General features: G+C 38.2%; 2 protein-coding genes across 2 annotated transcripts; one reads left to right on the plus strand and one right to left on the minus strand.

Annotated features, from left to right (window-relative positions):
• Nucleotides 1-1125: 1125 nt before the first annotated feature.
• LOC103519640 (paraplegin-like) lies at nucleotides 1126-11522 on the plus strand. Its single transcript, XM_026831083.1, has 14 exons — nucleotides 1126-1249; nucleotides 2228-2681; nucleotides 3107-3248; nucleotides 4036-4335; nucleotides 4974-5150; nucleotides 5654-5935; nucleotides 6466-6507; nucleotides 6767-6924; nucleotides 7371-7533; nucleotides 7890-7948; nucleotides 9516-9680; nucleotides 9857-9919; nucleotides 10500-10619; nucleotides 11130-11522. Exons 2-14 carry the CDS (start codon nucleotides 2268-2270, stop codon nucleotides 11451-11453), a joined length of 2409 nt encoding a protein of 802 aa, XP_026686884.1. The 5' UTR covers nucleotides 1126-1249; nucleotides 2228-2267; the 3' UTR covers nucleotides 11454-11522.
• An 866-nt stretch (nucleotides 11523-12388) lies between these two features.
• Nucleotides 12389-23225, minus strand: LOC103519641 (pyrimidodiazepine synthase-like). Its single transcript, XM_026831084.1, has 7 exons — nucleotides 23127-23225; nucleotides 21444-21501; nucleotides 20711-20816; nucleotides 19095-19110; nucleotides 17044-17047; nucleotides 13616-13860; nucleotides 12389-12958 (listed from the first exon to the last, which is right to left on the minus strand). The coding sequence occupies exons 1-7, from the start codon at nucleotides 23208-23210 to the stop codon at nucleotides 12836-12838; spliced, it is 636 nt and encodes a 211-aa protein (XP_026686885.1). The 5' UTR covers nucleotides 23211-23225; the 3' UTR covers nucleotides 12389-12835.
• Nucleotides 23226-23925: the final 700 nt, after the last annotated feature.

Genomic DNA, 23925 nt, shown 5'->3' on the forward strand with positions numbered 1-23925 from the left:
GAATTCTGGGACACCCTGTATATACTTACTCTTTTTTATATTCCTATTTGATCTCCTTTTCTACATTATTTAATTAATTTTATTGTTACCTTTCGTTTAGTAGGTATATCTATATTTTTGTAGTCATTTTTTAGTAGGGTTAAAATTTATTTTTCTCATTGTAGACACCTACGGAGGTGTTACCTAACATAGTTTTCTGCTTTAAAGAACAAGCACGATGTTTGACTGGGACTCAGGACGAGCCAATTAAACATGGCTAGAGACCATCACCCCCTCGTGTATGGTTGATACAAAAATATATCTTTCTTCTGTACCTAGATAATAGATAGCTAGTCCAATAAATCAATTGATTATTACCAAGTAACTTGATTTTTTCTTTTTACTTCACGTTCCTTTAGACCCTAAGAAGGAAATGACTGTGAATAGGGAGCAACCTCCCTCACATGCCAAAAAAAAAAGGCAAGTAAATATATGTACCTACCCAAGTGGCTACCTAGCTATTGAGAAAAAAAGCACGCGCCTTTTAATAGGAAGATGATTTTTACTTTTGAAGATGTTTGACAGAGAGAATTCTCTTAAGTGTAACTGCTAAGGTCTTATCGTCCCGAAACCGAGGAGAGACGGAAGACAGGATAGGAGAAAGCCAGCCGTTCTGAGAACAAACATTATCCCATCAAGATAAAATCCGCCCCGGGTGGGAATCGAACCCGCGGCCTAGCGCTTACAAGGCAGTTGTGCTACCAACCAAGCTAAATCAAAAGGTCAACGACCTCTCTGCTCTGGGTCACAAACCGATTTTCCTCATTCCTGACAAAGTCGTTCAATGAGGTTAGAATGGAGTGGATAAGATGTAGGAAAAAGTGAAGCAGAATTTGAAAACAAACAAAAGATCGGGAGGAAAAAATTATTATATTCCTAATAATAAATTTTAAATAAAGAAATGACGAACATAAAACGTATAGGCTTTCTTATTCCTTTTTAGTTCTCCTAAAAATGATTATTTTCTACGTAAAAAAAAAATGATAGCAGCTCCCCAATGACAAAAGTGAGGAAGCAATTTTGTACCGTGTGAACGAATCTTCCGTGTATCAGTAAACCCGCGAAAATTTGAATTTTTTAAATTTTAATTTCTTGGATTTTGGAAGAAAAAAAAAGAACAAAATTTGGGTAAAATTGAAGAAAAAGTTATGTAATAAATTAATAATTATTAGTTTTAATTAATTCCTGATTAAATCAACTTGTAATTAAGGTAAGTTCTAACTTGGAGCAAATCTTATGCAATGGACAAACTGAGTTGGTCGGATTTGGATTCTCCAGATCCAGATAGGTTGTTCATTTCCTTATCATTTTCTACTGAGTTCTGATTATCATCTTTCTATTGAGACAAATTAGGTAATAATTTAGCAGGAATGTATTTGGTTACGGAATCAGAATATCCTTGGGTTGTTGAGTTTTTAAATATTTAGGTACGTACAACTACCTAGGTAAAAAACTGGGAAAATCAACCAACTTGAAGGATCAGATTATGCAATATTGATGAACAAAGATATGTACAAAGAGCACAGTAATCAGGGCTGTCTTTAGGGGGCAAAGGGGGCCCCTTCCCCCTTGGGCTTTCATTCTACTCCTTTACTTACTGTGGACTGTAATCTGAAAATTTGGAGCATTCACTTCTCAAATGTACACATGAAATTGTCTCCCATCCGTCAATTCTGTATTGTTTCAGATATAAGCAATATATTTTTTCGTACAGGGACTTATTCAAGGAGGCTCGACAGAGGTCCCCGTGTATTGTGTACATCGATGAAATCGACGCTATAGGACGCACCAGGGGCGATGTAGGGAGAGCAGGAGGGGAAGGAGGAAGTTCGGGAGAGGGGGAACAGACGCTGAATCAGCTCCTGGTGGAAATGGATGGCATGGCGAGTAAGGAGGGCGTGATCATGTTGGCTAGTACTAACAGAGCTGATGTATTGGATAAGGTAAGTCTGGCTAAGGAACGTTAAACGGAGAGTAAACTAGCGTCTAGCTGTGGGACTATAAACAGGGAGGAGACCAGCTAACCCTAACCACTTAACCAGCCTAGCTAGCTGGCAGTTTTCAAAGGGTTTTTCTGCTTTAAAGAACAAGCATGTTTGACTGGGACTCAGGACGAGCCAATTAAACATGGCTAGAGACCATCACCCCCTCGTGTATGGTTGATACAAAAATATATCTTTTGTTTCAGATAACCTTTGTACAAAAACCTAGGAACAGATACCAACACCATGTACAGAGTATTTAACAATTTGAAATCAACATCCAACAGTAACATGACTGGAATTAACAAATTATTGTCACTAAATCAAATCTTGTCGAAGCACAAACAACTGCTTTGCACGTGTCAGAGTAGCAGCTATATTCACAGGCCATTCAGTGTATCTTCTAAATCATATAGCTTGTTCAAAAAAGAACAAAATGCTTTAAATAAACTTCTGGTAAGATCTGGTCTGAGACCTTTGCACACTTCATCTGCCCGATTCAATGACGATAAGAAAAACAAAGATGATGAAGAGAAGAAGAAGAAAGAAGAACAAGCCAAATTGCAAGGGGTGATTACAAAGGCATTGTTTTGGACTTTTGTTTCCTACATGATCATCATAGCAGCAACACTATTGTTTCCAAATAGTTCACAACCAGAGGTAATTTTATCAATTTAATAAAGAAGAAAGAAGAACAAGCCAAATTGCAAGGAGTGATTACAAAGGCATTGTTCTGGACTTTTGTTTCCTACATGATCATCATAGCAGCAACACTATTGTTTCCAAATAGTTCACAACCAGAGGTAATTTTATCAATTTAATAACTGAACCATTGCCATTTTATTTTACAAATTCAAATTGAAAGACATGATCATATTCACAATACAATTGTACACCATAACATAACTCACTGAGCTTCAAACCTGCAACCTCCAAATTACCAGTCAATCACATAAACATAAAGCTATCAAGGTAGATATTCATGTATATATCTGTATGTAGATTATGTGGTAGACCAGTGGGTTGTATCTTTGACATAGGTATTCAGTGTTCAGTTTATTCAAGATGTTTTCATTTATTCACAGGTTGTCCGTTATGTGTCTTGGAATGAATTCATGCACCAAATGTTAGCCAAGGGAGAAGTAGAAGAAATTATTGTTCGACCAGATGTAGAAATAGTGACCATTATTCTACATGATGGAGCTATTGTCAAAGGAAGAAGGGTGAGTGATTTTTTTAGTATTGTTTTATTTATTTCATTACTTGTTTATTTAATAACAAATATTATCACTTGATCATATTCCCAACTGTTCTTGATTCCTTGAAGAAATAATCACCAACTTTCAATAAAGATAACTCCAGCTTTTATTTTTATGTATTTTGAAGGGGAGGAAAATTACTTGTCTTCATTGCTTTTTTTTATTTTTATTTGAGACATCATCTTTGAGTAGGATATTTAGTTCTTTATCTTTGCTTACGTTTTCATTGGGTTCTAGCTCTAATGACTTCTGTAGGGTTCGACCTTTGTTTGGGTCAATTTCAGAATTTTCCGACGTAAAAATGTCTTGGCTCTTAGTTGAGTCCATTGATGTGTTTATTTTAATTTCTATCCCATATTTTTAAGTCAAAAATATAAAACGTAATGTTCTAAATTTGAACGTCCAAAACTATTCTGATTTCAATTAAAATCTGACTTCGAAGACTGATTGAAAATTTCGGCCACTGTCTAACCTATCTGAAAGATGGTAGACATTTCAGCCGATCCTTGATCATTGACCTTAATCGTCATAGCAATTCCATGATAGGTACCTACAAGGGTCAATTTTACCAAGGGGAAAGATACTTACGTATGTTTCTTGGATGACAATAGGAAATTGTTTAAACAGCGAAACCCTATATTTCTAATCCGTATATTCTCTCCTTTCACCACATTCATTTCAAAAACTCCTTTTAATCCTTTTCCAACATTTCAGCAATCCCGTTGAAACCCTTCCCCTCCTCGCTCCCATTTCAGAAATCCCGTACAAAAACATGGAAGACTACAGCGTCGACGAAGACGACGACGGGAATCGAACCCCCACTAACGAGGATCCCGGTCCACTATGTAACCACGAGGAGTCCCGGCCCCCCTCGCACAACGCTCAAGACTACAAGATTGACATTCATTTCGCGGACACCGAGTCACTGGAGAAGTGCTACGTGTTTGTCACGGAGAGGGGAAGTAAAGACGACGGATTGCACGAAACTTGCTCGGAATCGTGCGAGGAAGAACGGAACGCTCAACCACAGCATCATCAGTGCTCTAATGAGAATGGTAAATTAACACTTTAGTCAGCCTAGTTTGCTTGGTTGGTAGCGCTAGGCCGCGGGTTCGATTCCCGCCCGGGGCGGATTTTATCCTGATGGAATAATGTTCGTTCTCGGAACGGCTGGCTTTCTCCTATCCTGTCTTCCTTCTCTCTTCGATTTCGGGACGATAAGACCTTAGCAGTTACAGTTCCCTCTGTCAAACCTCTTAAAAAAAAGTTAACTGGTTCAGTAAAAGTTGCTCGAAAGTTAGTGGCAAGATTCGAGATTTGACCCATAAGTACATACAAAGATCTCAAGTTGAATAAAAGCATGCAAAAAAGTCTTCTTTTTTTTTACTACCTACATCAGAAGGGGATCTTGTGAAGTGGGAAGAGTTTTATTTTCTAAAATAAGAGGAGGTCAAACTACCTAACTAACCTTTTAAAAAGAGAAAGATCACGTTGGATTTTTTTTTCTCAACAAAATACCTACTCTCTATTTTAGATTAAATATGCACAATTTTTTTTATTTTTCCCTCATTTCCAAAAGATAGAAAAAAAAGTCAACGGAAAAAGAGGACTCTTTTCCTTTGAAAAATATTAATAAACAGAGTTACTGAACCCTTAATAGCGGCCTTTTCAGTCTGTGAGATATACTTTTCAGACTATCAACTCCATTCCGTTCTGGATGAGAACAACCTGGTTGTGGAGGTGAATATGAACTCCAGTGAGGGAGGTGGTGAGACACACTCACACCCATGTCATAACTGCAGGGGAGACTCACACTCATCTCAATGTACTGAGTTCCATTCCTATCGGGACTACGCGTACTCTTTGAGTGGTAAGTACTAAAGTCTTCTTCTTCCCAGCCTTTTCTTAATTAAATAGGGTCGGCATTTCTTGTCAGTCCCTTCCAGGCAGGCCTACAATATATTGTGTACCTCATGCCCTGTTGATACCAAAGTAACTTCTTCTTTTTAAGTTTGATAGACAGTAACTGCCAAGGTCCTATCGACTTCGTCCCCAAATCGAAAAGAGGAGAAGGACAGGATGTAACTGCCTAGGTCTTATCGTCCCGAAAGAAGGAGAGAATGAAGACAGGATAGGAGAAAGCCAGCCGTTCCAAGAAAGAACCTTAGCTGATTGGGATAAAGTCCGCCCCGGATGGGAATTGAACCCACGACCTAACCCTTAGGCGCTTACAAGGCAGACGTTCTATCCTCCAACCTAACTAGACTGGCCATAAGGTAAGAGAAGGAAAGGAATTTGTTTAAATTCAATATTACAAATAGTCTTCCTCTGACTGACCTAATTTGTGATCTAAATTGGAAATTTTCTTTTCAGAACAAAACGATGGATCCCGTATCAAAGACCAGCTCGCTTGTTACGACCGCGCCATTGAAGAACTTTCCATCAACCCTCAGCACCATCATTCCTTTCCACAAAATGGCGGTAGTTTTCAACAAAATGGCGGAAGTTTTCCACAAAATGGCGCCCATGAGTGCAATCGACCGAGGACGTACGGAGAGAATAAGATTCACGAGTTGATTGATAAAGATTTGAAGTGCTTGAGTGATCAACTGTTGAGTGAGAAACATCAGATGTATCACGAGTTGTACTCCTCTGGTAAGTGATTTATCTGAGATTTCCTATGTGTTATTCACGAGTTGATTGATAAAGATTTGAAATGATTGAGTGATCAACTGTTCCGGGTTCGTATCCCACCATCGACAAAAATTTGTACTTGTTTTTCGATTTCAACGGGTTACTTTCTGGTGTTCTCGTGTTGACCCAGCGCTTAAATGGGAAGTATTGTGTCTCTTCTCGCTCATCTGATGAGACTAAGGGATGGGCATGCTACGACACAGACTACATGCGTCTAATGTAGCAGTTCTTTCATCGCTACGAAATAAAAACGGCGGTGAAACACTCATCTTTTTTTCTTTTTTTTTAACATCAGATGTATTCTATTCTATTGTATTATGATTCTATTCTATTATTGCAGGTGATTCAGTGAATTGCTCACCAGGGGATTCGGATCTAGATCGTCTTCTCTCATCTGAGGATAAGAAACGAAAGCTCCTGGTATCCATGACCAATATAGACTTGAATCTTTATTGATTCTATTCTATTATGATTCTTTTCTATTATTGCAGGTGATTCAGTGAATCGGTCGCCAGGGGATTCAGATCTAGATCGCCTTCTCTCATCTGAGGATAAGAAACGAAAGTCGGGAATTGAACTCGCGTCCTAACGCTTACAAGGCAGACGTGCTACCCTCCAAGCTACCTTTTTTTTTTTTGCTCCGGGTGGGAATTAAACTCTTGGCCTAGCGCTATTTGGTAATTTATTTGTTCCATAATACAATTAGTTGCTTAGAACATTAAAACATAAAAAAAAAAACAAAACAAAACAAAAAAAACAACAACAAGTGACTCTGAATTATTTTGTTCTCAGGGGCGGACATAGCCAACGTGTGTAACGAGGCAGCGCTACACGCCGCGAGGTACAAGAACAAGAAAGTAACAGGGGCGGACTTGGAGTATGCTGTTGAGAGGCTGGTGGGGGGCACTGAGAAACGAACATCCACGCTATCACCGGGGGAAAAGGAAGTGGTAAGTGAGAAATAATTTTATAGTAGGAGGTAAAAATCAAATTATTTGTGGTAAAGCAGAAACTTTCACAACTTTTGTGGATATCAGAGGATTACCAATGAATTTCCATATTGCAATAATCCTTTACATTGGTAATGCCGCCACTAGTCGTCACTCGATTAAAGTAGCCACTCGATTGTTCTCACAAGGCTGAGTGCACCCCGAACTCTCAAGTACAGAGCCCGAAATATATTCGACGCCGCCGGGAATCGAACCCGGGACCTTCGGCGTGCAAGTTTTGTGTGATACCCATAAGGTCACGGAGTCTACTTAGACAAAAATATGTCTTGTTCATATATCTTTTCTTTATTCTGCCAACACCATTCGACAAAAGCTAAAGCCGCTAAAACAACAACAATACATTCTGATGAAGAGAAGGGATGTAAAATGTTAATCTCTAATTTCAGGCACTTCTCAGGCCAGGCCGGTTTGATCGTCACATACTGATTGATCTGCCCAATGTAGAAGAGCGGAAGGAGATATTTCAGCAACATCTGAAAGTTATTGCCCTAGAGCAGCCGCCTTCATTTTATTCACCTCGGTTGGCGTATCTGACACCAGGATTTAGTGGTACGTATGAATAGAGAGGTTAAAGAGGTTTCATAGAGGGAACTTTTACTGCTAAGGTCTTATCGTCCCGAAACCGTAGAGAGAAGGAAGACAGGATAGGAGAAAGCCGCTTCCGAGAACGAACCTTATCTATGAGGATAAAATTAGCCCCGGGCGGGAATTGAACTCGCGTCCTAACGCTTACAAGGCAGACGTGCTACCCTCCAAGCTACCTTTTTTTTGCTCCGGGTGGGAATTAAACTCTTGGCCTAGCGCTATTTGGTAATTTGGTAATTTATTTGTTCCATAATACAATTAGTTGCTTAGAACATTAAAACATAAAAAAAACAAGTGACTCTGAATTATTTTGTTCTCAGGGGCGGACATAGCCAACGTGTGTAACGAGGCAGCGCTACACGCCGCGAGGTACAAGACATACATATAACTCACCTTTCCAAAGGTCTCGAGGAAGATTCGATCCAACGCCCTCTGGAGGGGAGAGCTCGCGATGAGCTTTCTATTACCCTCGTACTTCTCGTCCAAGTAGTCGCTAATAATGAGGGACTCGTAGAGAATCGAACCCTCGGACTTGAGAGCGGGCACCTTGCCCGTGGGCACACTGGAGACGTACCACTCGGGCTTTTCATTGAGATTGATGAACACTGGATCGTGACTGAAAAAAAGGGAGAAACGCGTTTTTTTTCCAAAAGGTTTGATAGGGAACTGTAACTGCTAAGGTCTTATCGTCGCGAAATCGAAGAGAGAAGGAAGACAGGATAGGAGAAAGCCAGCCGTTCCGAGAACGAACATTATCCGTTCAAGATAAAATCCGCCCCGAGCGGCAATCGAACCCGCGGCCTAGCGCTTACAAGGCAGACGCGCTACCAACCAGGCTAACTAGGCTGGCAATTTTTATTCAAGATAGTGTAGTAGGGGCGGGATTCTACCCAAACCTTTCCGTTCCCGGATAGGCATGGACGTGAAAAAATGTCCCTTGAAGTAATGGAAAAGCAGATCCTTTTTAAAAAGGAATACCTACGTTTTATACGATTTTTTTTATGTACTTACGGGATTTTCTTAGCCAGCAAAATCAAATGTACTCGTTGGGCGTAGGGACAAAAGCGCATACTGTAGACTCTAATTTTACCCTCCTGTGTGGGTGGGTCTTGAGAACCTAGTGGGGAAGAAAGGTAAGTTGTTTAGTTGGTAACTTGGTACAGAAGAAAACCACCTGAGATAAATCAATTAAAAAAATGTTGGTAAATTGTGAACTTTGACGTCACGACATACGCTCCCGTAGGCGATGACGTCACATCAAATGTCCTGAGCAAAGCTCCCTCGCAGGCAACACATTAATGTGTTTGTGTGCATACGTTTCTGCGCATTTCTTTCTGCTCCTCCGCTAGCGCGCTTGCATAATGGCGCTACCTAACGGACAAAAAAAAAAAAAAAAAAAAAAAAAAAAAAAAAGTCTGACGTCACACATATTTATTGAAATTATCACCATCCAAAATTTTACCCCTATATTGACTAGAAAATTTTGCTAGTACTTTAACTTTGAAGTTCTCTGGACTGAAAGCTAGGAGGAAATGAAACACAAAAATTGAAAATTGGTATCTTCCCAATTGAAAATTGTTGATATGGATGGAGCTTCTTCATAAAGTTAATTGAATCTCCAATAGGAACATCAAGAATATTGATTATTTTATTAATGATTCACCTTATAAACATGAGGGCGTGGGTTCAATCCCAGTAGTTACACAGCCTACTGCTGGCTGGGTTCAGTCCTCACGATGGTTGACTGCGGTTCAGAACGAGCCAATTAAACACGGTTAGAGACCATCACCCTGGTGTATGGCTGAAAAAAGAGACATTTTCTCTATTTTGTCATCACCTTTTGGCTATAGCTAAAGCCACTACATCAACTGCTGAAGTAAAAAGACTCCTATGTTTGATTTAATCAGTATAAATATTAAATAAGGACTATGTTTCTCGGTTTCCAGAATCAAATGAGCCGGGCCAAGTTCACCCTGGTGGATCCTCTGGTGGGAGGGGGAAGGGGAGTCAAATTCTCGGACGTAGCAGGACTACGAGAGGCAAAGGTAGAAGTCATGGAGTTTGTCGACTATCTGAAACGACCCGAGTATTATCAGAACTTGGGAGCCAAGGTTAGTTTGATGCTTATTTTAGTTTTTAGCGTTTGGCTGGTTGACTTTAAACAGAGAGGATACTAGCCTGAAATTTTCCTTGCTAAAGAAATAGCAAAGGTTGAGTGTGAAGGACATCCACTTGTATTTTTTTTTTTTTTTTTTTTTTTTTTTTTTTTTTTTTTTTTAACCAACAAAATGTGGCCCTGGGATTTGCCCAGTACACACCCTCCGAACAGAAGCTCTACAACAAAGAAGAGGTAAGGCCCCAAGTTTTTTTTTTTTTTTATCAGGTTTCATAGAGGGAACTATAACTGCTAAGGTCTTATCGTCCCGAAAGCGAAGAGAGAAGGAAGACGGGATAGGAGAAAGCCAGCCTTTCCGAGAACGAACCTTGGCCATTCAAGTTAAAATTCGTATTATTACCTATGTGTAAATTGTAAGTAAAGAGAGAAGGAAGACAAAATAAGAGAAAGCCAGCCGTTCCGAGAACGAATTTTATCTGTTTAGAATAAAATCAGCCCCGGGCGGGAATTGAATCCGCCACCTAACCCTTATAAGGCAGACACGCTGCCCTCCAAGCCAACTAGACTGGCATAATTTTATCATTGATTTCTCTTTCATCATACTTTCATGTATTAAAGTTTGAGAAATTGACCACATAATAATGGAGCTCTAAGGGTTATGTGGTAGAGAAAGCCTCCGGCATTAACCTCGCCTAGTGGTTACTTTCCCCTCACGAGTCTCTTTCTGACGAAATTCCTGTGTGCGGAGTCCAGTATGTAGGACTATTGCACCTCAATTAAGAGTCTATTAAGTATTTGTGGTTTTTTATTTCAGTTGTTTGATCGTATGTGTATGGCACTGGGGGGTAGGGCAGCTGAGGCGATAGTGTTCAATCGTATCACATCCGGCGCTCAGAATGATCTGAAGAAAGTTACCGAGATGGCTAACATGCAGGTAAGTAACAGTTCTTTTAGTGTACTATTCAAGTATTTGGAATAAATGTGAACCAATATTTGTGATGCCACGTAAATAAGTATGTATTCTTGACGGAAGGAATTACTGTAGCTCTGTACTCGGTTAAAGCCAGCACGCGATCATCCAGATGGTCATTCATCGGGATAGCAAGCGCAGCGTTGCTTAACTTCAGTGATCTAATGGGAACTGCTGCATTCAACATGCTATCGCCGCTGGCGTCCTTCTAAAGGAGGATACACAAAATTATATTTTTTTTGATAAGAGGAACTGTAACAACAAAGGTCTTATCATCCAGAAATCGAAGAGAGGAGGAGGAGGACGGGATAGGAGAAAGCCAGCCGTTCCAAGAACGAACAAATCTGTTGAGGATAAAGTTCCGAGACCTAGCGCTTACAAGCTCGCTACCCTCCAAGCTAGCCAGACTGGCTTACAATCTAAATCTCTAAATAAAGGCCTACTTACACTTAAATTCCATTTTTTTTTATCCAGATCCGTCAGTTTGGTATGAACGAAAACATCGGCCTCGTCTCATTCCCCAAGGACGATAACCGACAGAGTATCCGACCCTATAGCAAACGTCTAGCTGCCCTCATGGACGAAGAGGCAAGCAAACTGATAGCCCAATGCTATATGCACACGGAGAAAGTGTTGCGCGATAACATGGATAAGCTCACGTTGGTAAGTAGAACACTGAATGCCCTTGATAGCAAGCAAACTGATAGCCCAATGCTATATGAATTCTTCTCCTTCAAGTGGAAAACTGCATGGTTTTGTTTAATTACTGCATGCCCACTGTTTGAGATTTCATGCTAATCCTTTTACCTATTGGCAGTTCTTACATACCTACAATCAGGCTTGTATTCAGGATTTTATTGAAGGGAGAGCAAACTTAACAGTGATGTCGAGTACGGCCTACTGTAAAGGAGGAAAAATAGAACCCTAGGGGCCCGGGCCCCGTCGATCCCCCTCCCAATTCTACATACATTCATTACAATGCTATTGAAAAAACAAAACAAATATGAACAGAGTTTTTTAAGTAAATAATTTATTTGCTGCCCTCATGGACGAAGAGGCAAGCAAACTGATAGCCCAATGCTATATGCACACGGAGAAAGTGTTGCGTGATAACATGGATAAGCTCACGTTGGTAAGTGGAAAACTGAATGCCCTTGATAGCAAGCAAACTGATAGCCCAATGCTATATGAATTCTTCTCCTTCAAGTGGAAAACTGCATGGTTTTTTACTTTCTATTTTAATTACTGCATGCCCACTGTTTGAGATTTCATGCTAATCCTTTTACCTATTGGCAGTTCTTACATACCTACAATCAGGCTTGTATTCAGGATTTTATTGAAGGGAGAGCAAACAGTGATGTCGAGTACGGCCTACTGTAAAGGAGGAAAAATAGAACCCTAGGGGCCCGGGCCCCGTCGATCCCCCCTCCCAATTCTACATACATTCATTACAATGCTATTGAAAAAACAAAACAAATATGAACAGAGTTTTTTAAGTAAATAATTTATTATGTTTAATAATCTAAATCTAAAAACTTTGCTGAATAACGTTTCACTCGAGATTCAGACATCTAAACTAAAATGATTAAAATACAATACTTGCAACAAAAAAGAAAAAAAAGTGTCTGATGATATACTACTGCATGCATAAAAACCCTAGGGGCCCGGCCCCGTCGACCCCCCTCCCAATTCTACATACATTCATTACAATGCTATTGAAAAAACAAAACAAATATGAACAGAGTTTTTTAAGTAAATAATTTATTATGTTTAATAATCTAAATCTAAAAACTTTACTGAATACGTTTCACTCGAGATTCAGACATCTAAACTAAAATGATTAAAATACAATACTTAAAAAAAAAAAAAAAAAAAAGTGTCTGATGATATACTACTGCATGCCAGCATGCATAAATGAGTTCCGTAACTAGATTCCTGCACTTACAGTTTGTATTGACACTAACACAAAACATAAATAATCAAAATTTTACGACATTTATGTTTTGTGTTATTCGAAGATTCATCAAATTTCATGGGATGTGTGTGATTAAAGTGAGTTGAATGTGGTGAAAAGAATTGAAATATTAATGGTATAGAATTATACATCATATGAAGAAGAGTGGAGTAGTGTTGTTGAGATATTATTGTTATACAATTATACATATAAGAAGGGTATGTTCTTATAGATCATAAGCTGAGGCCAGTCCGGCTTTCCTTCTCTTGATATGTTCTGCATGCTGTTCAGGACTGAGGTAGTATTCCTTCACTGCAGGGTCTTCCTTCATGAGATCACTATATTTGATCTGGAAACAAAAATCATTGAAAATATATTTGATCTGGAAACAAAAATCATTTTGTCCTCCTTCATGATGATCGTGAGATAAGAAAAGGCAGAAAGGTCTCTATATTTCTATTAGTTAAATAAAAGACTGCCTCTCACGGGAAAAAAGTAACAACATCTTGCTACCTACAATATGAATCAGATGGTGCAGACCAGTAAAAGATACGAACCTTTTTACAGAGGGGACTGTAACTGCTAAGATCTTATCGTCCTGAAAGCGAAGAGCGAAGACAGCATACGAGAAAGCCAGCGGTTCCGAGAACGAACCTCATCTGTTTAGGATAAAGTCCTCTCCGGCCAGGGATCGAACCCATGACCTAGCCCTTAAAAGGCAGGCGCACTACCCTCTAAGCTAACTAAGCTGGCTATACAAACTTTGCAAAATTCACAATCACCATGAAAAAAAAAAAAAAAAAAAAAAAAAAAAAAAAAAAAAAAAAAAAAAAAATAATAGAATGGTTTCGTAGAAAAGAAAAAGAATTTTGCTAAAAAATAGGGTAGCCTATCCAAAAAGAAAGGCAAGAGAAAAAGAATTTTGCTAAAGCTTAACCCATCCTTTAGGGCTGTCTAGCCCCTACACCTAAGCCTCAGATTGGGCTTTTAGGGTACTTATACTTACAAGCTGAGCAAACTTGTCCGCGGGCAGGGCATACTCGGGCCCAGCCAACTCAGCCAAGCTGGGCAATCGTTCCAGCCACGGCCAAATCATGTAGTCTACCATACCCGGTTTGGAACCGGACAGGTAGGGGGTGCCCCGGGCTTTCAGTTCCGCTTCCAGAGGTTCCAGAGCTGTGACGATTTCACCGAATGTGGACGGGTTGATGCCTTCCCCCATCATACACTTGTAGAATGCGGGAGACAGCTGGAATAGATTGTAGGAAGGAAAATGTTGGAATAGAAAAAAAAAAACACGAAAAAATGTCGGTCGGTTGAGTGCTCATCAATTTTCGCGGATTTTCAAAGCAACAAAAGAGAAAGTAAACTAGATTACCTACTTATTACTGCATAGTTTAAATAAATAGAAAGTAAAAATACATGTCCAACGAAAATTTTCTCCTAATGGATTTTTTTTTAGCAATCAGAAAATTATGATTTCATTTAAAAGTTGATACATTGGTTGGTTACGTTGTTGGTTGGGAATAATCCTACCAAGGTCCAAGAAACGTAAAAGAAAAAAAATGATTTGATCTCATAAAGAAGAAGACGGAAAAAAGAACTAGACATCCCTCTAAGCTAAGAAGAACGGAAAAAAGAAAAAAAAGAACTTTTTTTCCCCCCCTAATAGAAGGCACCCAACGTCCTGTTAAAATACCCTTCCTTTCTATTTCCCTTATCACAATTACTTTCACAATGTCTCTACCACTACCTATCTTTACCTGTTGTATCTTTTTTCATTGTCATTCCCTACTACCACTATTAATTCACATCTACCCCCCTTTTTTTTTTTCTTTTTTTTTTTCTAGTTAAGCAAGGTCTTTCTACTGAACTGTTACTTGTATGTATTCTTTAACCCATCAAATATACGAGACCTTGTTTAGATATTTTTATTTATCAAAGATTTTTTTTGATAAATACCTACTTATCATTTATCTTATCTTTATTTAAATCTTTGTTTGTTTAATTTTTATTTATCAAAGATTTTTTTTGATAAATACCTACTTATCATTTATCTTATCTTTATTTAAATCTTTGTTTGTTTATTTTTCTTTTCCACTTGTTTTAATTTCATGATATCAAGGTTACACTGTATTACTATTATTTTTTGCTGGTCATTTAGAATCATGTTATTTTATTTTAGATTTAGAAATGTATAAATTAAAATAAAATAAAAAATCATGTTATCCTCATGCACTTTTCCCCCATGACAGATCGACTACAAAACGTTTCACATGAACATCGCAGACACCAAATCCTTTGAGGAGAAACTCCGAGAGGCGGAAACGCGGCTTGGTATCCCGCCTGAGAATGGAGTGCCAATCGTGTATGAGAGAACGAATGATACCGCGGGCAAGCTTCTCGCTACGCTGATAGTCCTGGGCATTCTGTTTGGATTCCTCACGCGTGGCAAGGGCTTCAAGATGCAAATGAACATGGACTCGTTTGTAAGTTGAGTTTTTTTTTTTTTTTTTTTTTTTTTTTTTTTTTTTATTTTTTTTTTTTTGCATTTAAACATGACAGATCGACTACAAAACGTTTCACATGAACATCGCAGACACCAAATCCTTTGAGGAGAAACTCCGAGAGGCGGAAACGCGGCTTGGTATCCCGCCTGAGAATGGAGTGCCTATCGTGTACGAGAGAACGAACGATACCGCGGGCAAGCTTCTCGCTACGCTAATAGTCCTAGGCATTCTGTTTGGATTCCTCACGCGTGGCAAGGGCTTCAAAATGCAAATGAACATGGACTCGTTTGTAAGTTGAGGGTTTTTTTTCCCCCTAGATTATTTTTTTAGCCGTAAAAAAGACAGTTAGATCACCAATTGAAATTATCACCATCCATACCCCTGTATTGACTAGAAAATAGTACTTTAACTTTGAAGTTCTCTGGACTGAAAGCTAGGAGGAAGGGAAACACAAAAATTGAAAATTGGTATCTTCCCAATTGAAAATTGTTGATATGGATGGAGCTTCTTCATAAAGTTAATTGAATCTCCAATAGGAACATCGAGAATATTGATTATTTAATTAATGATTCACCTTATAAACATGAGGGCGTGGGTTCAATCCCAGTAGTTACACAGCCTACTGCTGGGTTCAGTCCTCACGATGGTTGACTGCGGTTCAGGACGAGCCAATTAAACATGGTTAGAGACCATCACCTGGTGTATGGCTGACAGAAGAGACATTTTCTCTATTTTGTCATCACCTTTTGGCTATAGCTAAAGCCGCTACATCAACTGCTGAAATAAAGAGACTCCTATGTTTGATTTAATCAGTATAAATATTAAATAAGCACTATATATCACGGTTTCCAGAATCAAATGAGCCGGGCCAAGTTCACCCTGGTGGATCCTCTGGTGGGAGGGGGGAGGGGAGTCAAATTCTCGGACGTAGCAGGACTACGAGAAGCCAAGCACAAAGAAACTGCATTTATTTATTTTAATTTGATTGGTTGATTTTTAAAAATCAGATTGCTTATACAACCGAGATTAAATCTTGAACTTAGTTTGAACTCACTGTGTGGCCCCGGCCTTATACTCTTGAGTTCATATCTGACTTTTCATCTCGCTTTTTCAACAGGAATGTCAACCCGCTCTTCAGCTTTATTCGATCCCAGCCGAGGCATGGAATTTTAATAATTTATATGAGAAATTGACACAATGGAGTTCTAAATCTGTGTCCACACATAGTCTACGGCCCGGCCGTTGATCGATGTCGACTGGACCGTCCATACTGCCTCGACAACATAGATTCACCTCGTCGCGTCGACATCGATCGATGACCTTCGACTATGTGTGGACACAGCTTTACGGTTAGACAATAGAGAACCTCGCCTAGTGGTTACTTCCACTCAAGACTCTATTATTTGTGGTTTTGTATTTCAGTTGTTTGATCGTATGTGTATGGCACTGGGCGGTAGAGCAGCTGAGGCAATAGTATTCAATCGTATCACATCCGGCGCTCAGAATGACTTGAAGAAAGTTACCGAGATGGCGAACATGCAGGTAAAATAACGTTTCTTCTTGTTTGACAGAGGGAACTGTAACACCAACGGTCTGATCGTCCCGAAATCGAAGAGCGAAAGAGTACGAGATAGAAGAAAGCCATTCCGAAAACGAACGAACCGAACCAATTGATGTGGCAAAATTTCTGGAACTGCCAAGTACAGGAGGAGTTTGAATTCGCTTGACTTGGGCAATGGCTACTACAAGAACAAAACGAACGAATCTGTTGAGTATAAAGTTCGTCCTAGGTGGGAATCGAAACCAAGACTTAGCGCTTACAAGGCAAGCGCGCTAACCTCCAAGCTATTAATTCTTGCATTTTGCTCCGGTCTAAGCTGACAGTCTAAATGACAGTCTAAATAAACCTTCGTCCGTTTTGTCGTTCCGTTACTTCTTTGTCGTTTTGAATTTTGCTCTTGTTCTAAGCTGATAGTCTAATTCTCTAAATAAAGCCCTTCTTATACTTAAATTCTAACCTTCCCCCGCAGATCCGTCAGTTTGGTATGAACGAAAACATCGGCCTCGTCTCATTCCCCAAGGACGATAACCGACAGAGTATCCGACCCTATAGCATAATAATAATAACTAAGTCGGGACTAAATGCACTTCCTCAGCCTTCTGGGGCTAGTTTTAGCCTACGCTCTCTTCTTTACCAGGCGAGCGTCTTTTACTATGCAAGAGAGGGTAGTTCGCAGTTCAAGACTTTTTTTGGGACCAAAAAAAAAAAACGGATTCTGAACCAAAAAAGGTACATAACTAATTAATAAACCCAATGCTGTAGGTATTATTCTGTTAACTTACCCTTACTAAGATGAACAGGCATGATGAATTTGTGATAGGACCGTAACTGCTCACAAGTCTGAAACAAGGGTAGGTACAAATGTTTGTAGATTCACGTCGGAACAAAAAGTCTAGGTAAACTGTACAACCATAATGTAGAACAAAAACATAAATAAATACCTAGGCAAATCAAATAAAAAGAGGGATTTTTTTTATCAAAAGGCGTCAACAAAAGATAGTGTTATCGGTGCGTTTTTAACAACACGGAAATTATTTCATACCTACGTACTTCTGTAAGAATAAGAAAACGTATACATATGTACAAAATGGGACATGAGACATATTTGACAGCCCACAAATCTGTTTGATTAGTGATAACAACCAAGATAGAGTGAGAACAGTCAGCTCGGCCACTCGGCGACCTGGGGGGTTCTTAGAAAACACAAAATCAAATAAATTACTATCAGTTACCAAAGTGCATATTTAGACTACCCATATTCAAATCTCAGATTTCGACTTATCATTTAAGCCCAGACCAGACTAATCTGTACTTAGGTAGGTTAGGTTTGGTAATAAAATAAAAGTACATACTTATGATTGTATGCTTATACTGCTCGAATAGAACTAAAGAATCCCTTTAGCCCAGCAGTAGGCTACTACATATTATTGTGATCACGTTCTCAAACAATATTATATTGATGATAAAATTCCACACCTCGGCTGGCATCGAACCCCCGCCCTCCTGATCCTGACCACACCACCAAGGCAGGGAACAGGGAAAAAACTCACACATTTTATTTTCCTCGCCAATTTCAACACAAATTGAAAATTGAAACTCTTCAAAGAACTTACCAGAAGATAAATTTAAATTTGTTTTAATAAAAAATTAATGCTGATCTAAATACACACCGGGTTACACCTTGAGACTATCTATACTAAGCAAGGTGATGAAGTGAACCAAGAAATTCTAGTAGAAAAAAAAAATCTAGGAAACCATCTGATCTTACCGAAGACTCGAGACAGTACCTTGGATGTTGAAGGCGTTACGTGGGCAAAGGAGGGGTGGTACACTTAACTTTCAAGGCCGTTTAAATAGCTCTGTCATACCTGGCTACCTGATGGTTAAGTCACTTTAATGTAGTTGTAATACCGTCATAATAAAATCTCACCGATCTACACCAGTGGAAGAGATAAATAACCAATGGAAAAAATATAGAAGCTTACTGCTGTGATGGCTCATGTGGTAGGTACAAACTAGAAAAAAAAAAAACATGTCTCAGGTATTAAAACCTTTGAACCAATCAGAAGTAGTTGCCTTTGTGTACTTGTAAAGTGTGGCTCAAATAGTGAATTGAAATATTAATGGTATAGAATTATACATCATTTGAAGAAGAGTGGAGTAGTGTTGTTGAGATATTATTGTTATACAATTATACATGTTAAGAAGGGTATGTTCTTAAACATCATAAGCTGAGGCCAGTCCGGCTTTCCTTCTCTTGATATGTTCTGCATGCTGTTCAGGACTGAGGTAGTATTCCTTCACTGCAGGGTCTTCCTTCATGAGATCACTGTATTTGATCTGGAAACAAATCATTAAAAATATTACATCATTTTTGTCCTCCTTCATGATAATCGCGAGATAAGAAAAGGCAGAAAGGTCTCTATATTTCTATTAGTTAAATAAAAGACTGCCTCTCACGGGAAAAAAGTAACAAAATCTTGCTACCTACAATATGAATCGGATGGTGCAGACCAGTAAAAGATACGAACCTTTTTAGAGGGAACTGTAACTGCTAAGATCTTATCGTCCTGAAAGCGAAAAGCGAAGACAGCATACGAGAAAGCCAGCGGTTCCGAGAACGAACCTCATCAGTTTAGGATAAAGTTCTCTCCGGCCGGGGATTTCAGTTGTTTGAATAATAATAATAATAATAATAATAATAATAATAATAATGATAATAAAATAGAGGGACATACTTACTTAGGTAGTTAATCCAGAATTCCAGATCCAGATTGAAAATCTCTGGAAAGAAAATAGTTACAGGGTATCCCCCTCCCATAAAAAAAAACCCACTGTAATCTCCTCTCCTGGATCTTCCTTGACACTTCCGTTACCTACTCTTATCCTATTCCTTATGATGTTATGATTTCATTCCTGATCCTGTCCAACCTTGTTACTGCACAACTCCACCTCAACATTATCATTTCTGCAACTTCCAATCTCTTCTCATGTACTTTCTTCATCGCCCACGTTTCTGCTCCTCACGGGCCTTTTGTAGGTCTGGTCCCTAAAATCGTCAACAGCAATTTTTTTTTTTACTCATATTACAATACAACCACACGAAGAAATAATAAAAATAACCACTCATGACATCATTAATACAACAGTGGGGATGCGGATAAATCAACAACAGGTGCCGCACCCCACAAGACACGCTAGACCAAAATCTAGCAACATTAAATTGCAAAATTTATTATTTTGCTACAGCAGATAATTAAATAGTAGGTACCTTCTAGAGAAGTCCCGGTACTTATCATACCCTAAATTTAGCACATTGCAATAAAACAATAAAAATTCTCATTGTATACCTACTACACTATTGACTATTCTGTTACAGACATGTCGCTTTTTTTGGGTTGGTAGGCCCTTGACATTATTTTAACCGATAAAATTTGTCTCTTGCAAATATATTCTTAGATAAAGCTTTGTTTGATAGCTCGTATCTTTGTTTACTTGAACACTAAATCAATAACTATCACAACATAGGCGGTAATGTGACACTTGTTTAACAATACAACATGGTGTTTAACAATACAACAGCATACAAAGCGTCACCTATGTCTTTTCCTTCCGCCACAATTCATCGTGAATGTTTTGTTCGAGTTCAGAGCTGACCAAAAATCCAACCGAGCCAAAGTCTTTAAAAAAGAGAGAGGTTTAATAGAGGGAACTGTAACGGCTAAGCTATTATCCTCCCGAAATCCAAGACAGGATAGGAGAAAGTCAGCCGTTCCGTTGACGATAAAATCCGCCCCGAGCGGCAATCGAACCCGCGGCCTAGCGCTTACAAGGCAGACGCGCTACCAACCAGGCTAACTAGGCTGGCAATTTTTATTCAAGATAGTGTAGTAGGGGCGGGATTCTACCCAAACCTTTCCGTTCCCGGATAGGCATGGACGTGAAAAAATGTCCCTTGGAGTAATGGAAAAGCAGATCCTTTTTAAAAAGGAATACCTACGTTTTATACGATTTTTTTTTATGTACTTACGGGATTTTCTTAGCCAGCAGAATCAAATGTACTCGTTGGGCGTAGGGACAAAAGCGCATACTGTAGACTCGAAGTTTACCCTCCTGTGTGGGTGGGTCTTGAGAACCTAGTGGGGAAGAAAGGTAAGTTGTTTAGTTGGTAACTTGGTACAGAAGAAAACCAACGTTTCATCTCCCTCTCTCTCTAAAAATAAATAAAATAAAATAAAATTAAATAATAATAATAATAATAATAATAATAATAATAATAATAATAATAATAATAATAATAATAATAATAATAATAATAATAATAATAATAATAATAATAATAATAATAATAATAATAATAATAATAATAATAATAATAATAATAATAATAATAATAATAATAATAATAATAATAATAATAATAATAATAATAATAATAATAATAATAATAATAATAATAATAATAATAATAATAATAATAATAATAATAATAATAATAATAATAATAATAATAATAATAATAATAATAATAATAATAATAATAATAATAACTAAGTCGGGACTAAATGCACTTCCTCAGCCTTCTGGGGCTAGTTTTAGCCTACGCCCTCTTCTTTACCAGGCGAGCGTCTTTTACTATGCAAGAGAGGGTAGTTCGCAGTTCAAGACTTTTTTGGGACAAAAAAAAAAACGGATTCGGAACCAAAAAATGTACATAACTAATTAATAAATCCAATGCTGTAGGTATTATTCTGTTAACTTACCCTTACTTAGATGAACAGGCATGATGAATTTGTGATAGGACCGTAACTGCTCACAAGTCTGAAACAAGGGTAGGTACAAATGTTTGTAGATTCACGTCGGAACAAAAAGTCTAGGTAAACTGCACAACCATAATGTAGAACAAAAACATAAATAAATACCTAGGCAAATCAAATAAAAAGAGGGATTTTTTTATCAAAAGGTGTCAACAAAAGATAACATCAATGCGGCAACAAACACCAATGCGTTTTTAACAACACGGAAAATATTTCATACCTACGTACTTCTGTAAGAATAAGAAAACGTATACATATGTACAAAATGGGACATGAGACATATTTGACAGCCCACAAAGTCACAATAAATAAATTGAATTGAAAATTAATGATGTAACATAGCCAGCCTAATATGATTAGCTCAAAAAATAGCACTAGATTGGTAAAAGTTTACCCCGTATTTTAGGGCTGTTTGCCCCTACACCTAAGCCTCCAAGTGGGCTTTTGAGTATGGAAAGTATGGGTAGCGCTAGGTCGCGGGTTCGATTCTCGCACGAGGCGGGTTTTTTACCTAAACAGATGGGGTTCGTTTTCGTAAAGGCTGACTTTCTCTTATCCTGCTCTTCTATTTTCGATTTCCGGATGATGAGACCTCTATTGTTACAGTTCCCTCTATCAAAACTCTGAAAAAAAAAAGAGTGAGGGAAAAACTGGATATAACATTAAACACCGTAATCATGACTAGAGATTACCTTTCAGACTTTGAATCTGAATCGCACAGAGAGACTAGTGTAGGGTATGTTTGTACAGTTCCCTCTATCAAACCTCTAAAGAAAAAAAAATGTATTGAAGAGGTTTGACAGAGGGAACTCTGTAACAGCTAAGGTCTTATCGTCCCGAAATCGAAGAGAGAAGGAAGACAGGATAGGAGAAAGAAGGAGAGAAAAAATAGAACTCGCTTCTTTTGTTCAAAATAGCTTGAACATGTTCTATTCCAATGTGTTTCAGATTCCGTTGTGAGCCAGGTGGGGAAGATGCTGCCGATCAGCCTATACTGGGTAACTGGAACATGGATGGTCAGTCTTGAACAAAATGAAATGGTTAATATCATTTAACATTTTTATTCTTTAGCTTTGGGCCCGGTTGGACTCAGGCATAACGGATAGAAGAGGCTTCAGAGCTGATTGGAGTGCTTTTCTTAAGTCTACAAAGAGATTACTGAACTACCTGTTTATCAACATTATTGTACAAACTATAGGTAAAGATAAAGACTGTGAAATCAGCAGAAGGGGATCTAACAGGCTATATGTACTTACGGGATTTTCTTAGCCAGCAGAATCAAATGTACTCGTTGGGCGTAGGGACAAAAGCGCATACTGTAGACTCGAAGTTTACCCTCCTGTGTGGGTGGGTCTTGAGAACCTAGTGGGGAAGAAAGGTAAGTTGTTTAGTTGGTAACTTGGTACAGAAGAAAACCAACGTTTCATCTCCCTCTCTCTCTAAAAATAAATAAAATAAAATAAAATTAAATAATAATAATAATAATAATAATAATAATAATAATAATAATAATAATAATAATAATAATAATAATAATAATAAGAAGGGGATCTAACAGGCTAGGACGTACCCAGGGGAAAGGTACGAGATAAACAGAGTGACAACACAAAATGATAAGTAGGTACTTACCGAGATACCAGCCTGAACTTTGCAAAATCCAGATCCTAAAATCCTCAAACGATACAAAACTTTTTTAATTACCAATATCACCATTTTCAAAAATTCGCGCCTCATCTTTAACACATGTACAGCAACGTAAGAAATAAAATCCGTCAGAATGAAAATTTATTCCGGGTTATTCCACTGATTTTGTGCGCTGATACGGTGAGTTTTCAAAGGATACACCAATATCACCATTTTCAAAAATTTGCGCCTCATCTTTAACACATGTACAGCAGCGTAAGAAATAAAATCCGTCAGAATGAAAATTTATTCCGGGTTATTCCACTGATTTTGTGCGCTGATACGGTGAGTTTTCAAAGGATATGGGTCTCAATTTTCGAGAAATATGGAAATTAATCGGTTTTTTCTTTATTTTTGAAGAATAATCAAAAGTACAGTTTGTTTTTTTTCTTGAAGCAAAAAAAAAAGTTCGAAAAATTGGCTGGCAAACCTGTGTGATTGGAGAATCTTCCAAGAGGTGGAAAACTGTGGCTCCCGTAAGCACAGAAATCAAATGAAGCCGCTCTTTGATCACAGCATTTGAAAATGGGAAATAAATTGGGAATAATATCAAAATAAAAATCAAAAAAGAGTCAAATAAATCGAAATTTATTTCTTTACTTCAGATAATCACTCTTTAAAATTATTTAATCCTTATTTTTCTCGTGATGAGATTTGATCACATACCAAATTTGGGCTCCATTTTTATTCAGCTGATGTGAAGTATCCAATGTAAGCTAACCTCCTGTTTTCAAATGAAATTTGA

Source organism: Diaphorina citri, unplaced genomic scaffold, assembly GCF_000475195.1.
Source record: "Diaphorina citri unplaced genomic scaffold, Diaci psyllid genome assembly version 1.1 scaffold2860, whole genome shotgun sequence".
Lineage (NCBI taxonomy): Eukaryota > Metazoa > Arthropoda > Insecta > Hemiptera > Psyllidae > Diaphorina > Diaphorina citri.

What these genes read in the sequence shown, in the direction of transcription:
- LOC103519641 (XM_026831084.1), bottom strand. Translation starts at nt 23,210, where the DNA reads ATGGTGATATTGGTAATTAAAAAAGTTTTGTATCGTTTGAGGATTTTA. An exon ending in AAGTTCAGGCTGGTATCTCG is followed by an intron (nt 21,502 to 23,126) that starts GTAAGTACCTAC and finishes CCCTTGTTTCAG; the next exon opens with ACTTGTGAGCAGTTACGGTC. An exon ending in CGGACAAGTTTGCTCAGCTT is followed by an intron (nt 12,959 to 13,615) that starts GTAAGTATAAGT and finishes TTTTGTTTCCAG; the next exon opens with ATCAAATATAGTGATCTCAT.
- LOC103519640 (XM_026831083.1), top strand. Translation starts at nt 2,268, where the DNA reads ATGTACAGAGTATTTAACAATTTGAAATCAACATCCAACAGTAACATG. An exon ending in AGCTCTACAACAAAGAAGAG is followed by an intron (nt 9,920 to 10,499) that starts GTAAGGCCCCAA and finishes TTTTTATTTCAG; the next exon opens with TTGTTTGATCGTATGTGTAT. An exon ending in CCGAGATGGCTAACATGCAG is followed by an intron (nt 10,620 to 11,129) that starts GTAAGTAACAGT and finishes TTTTTTATCCAG; the next exon opens with ATCCGTCAGTTTGGTATGAA.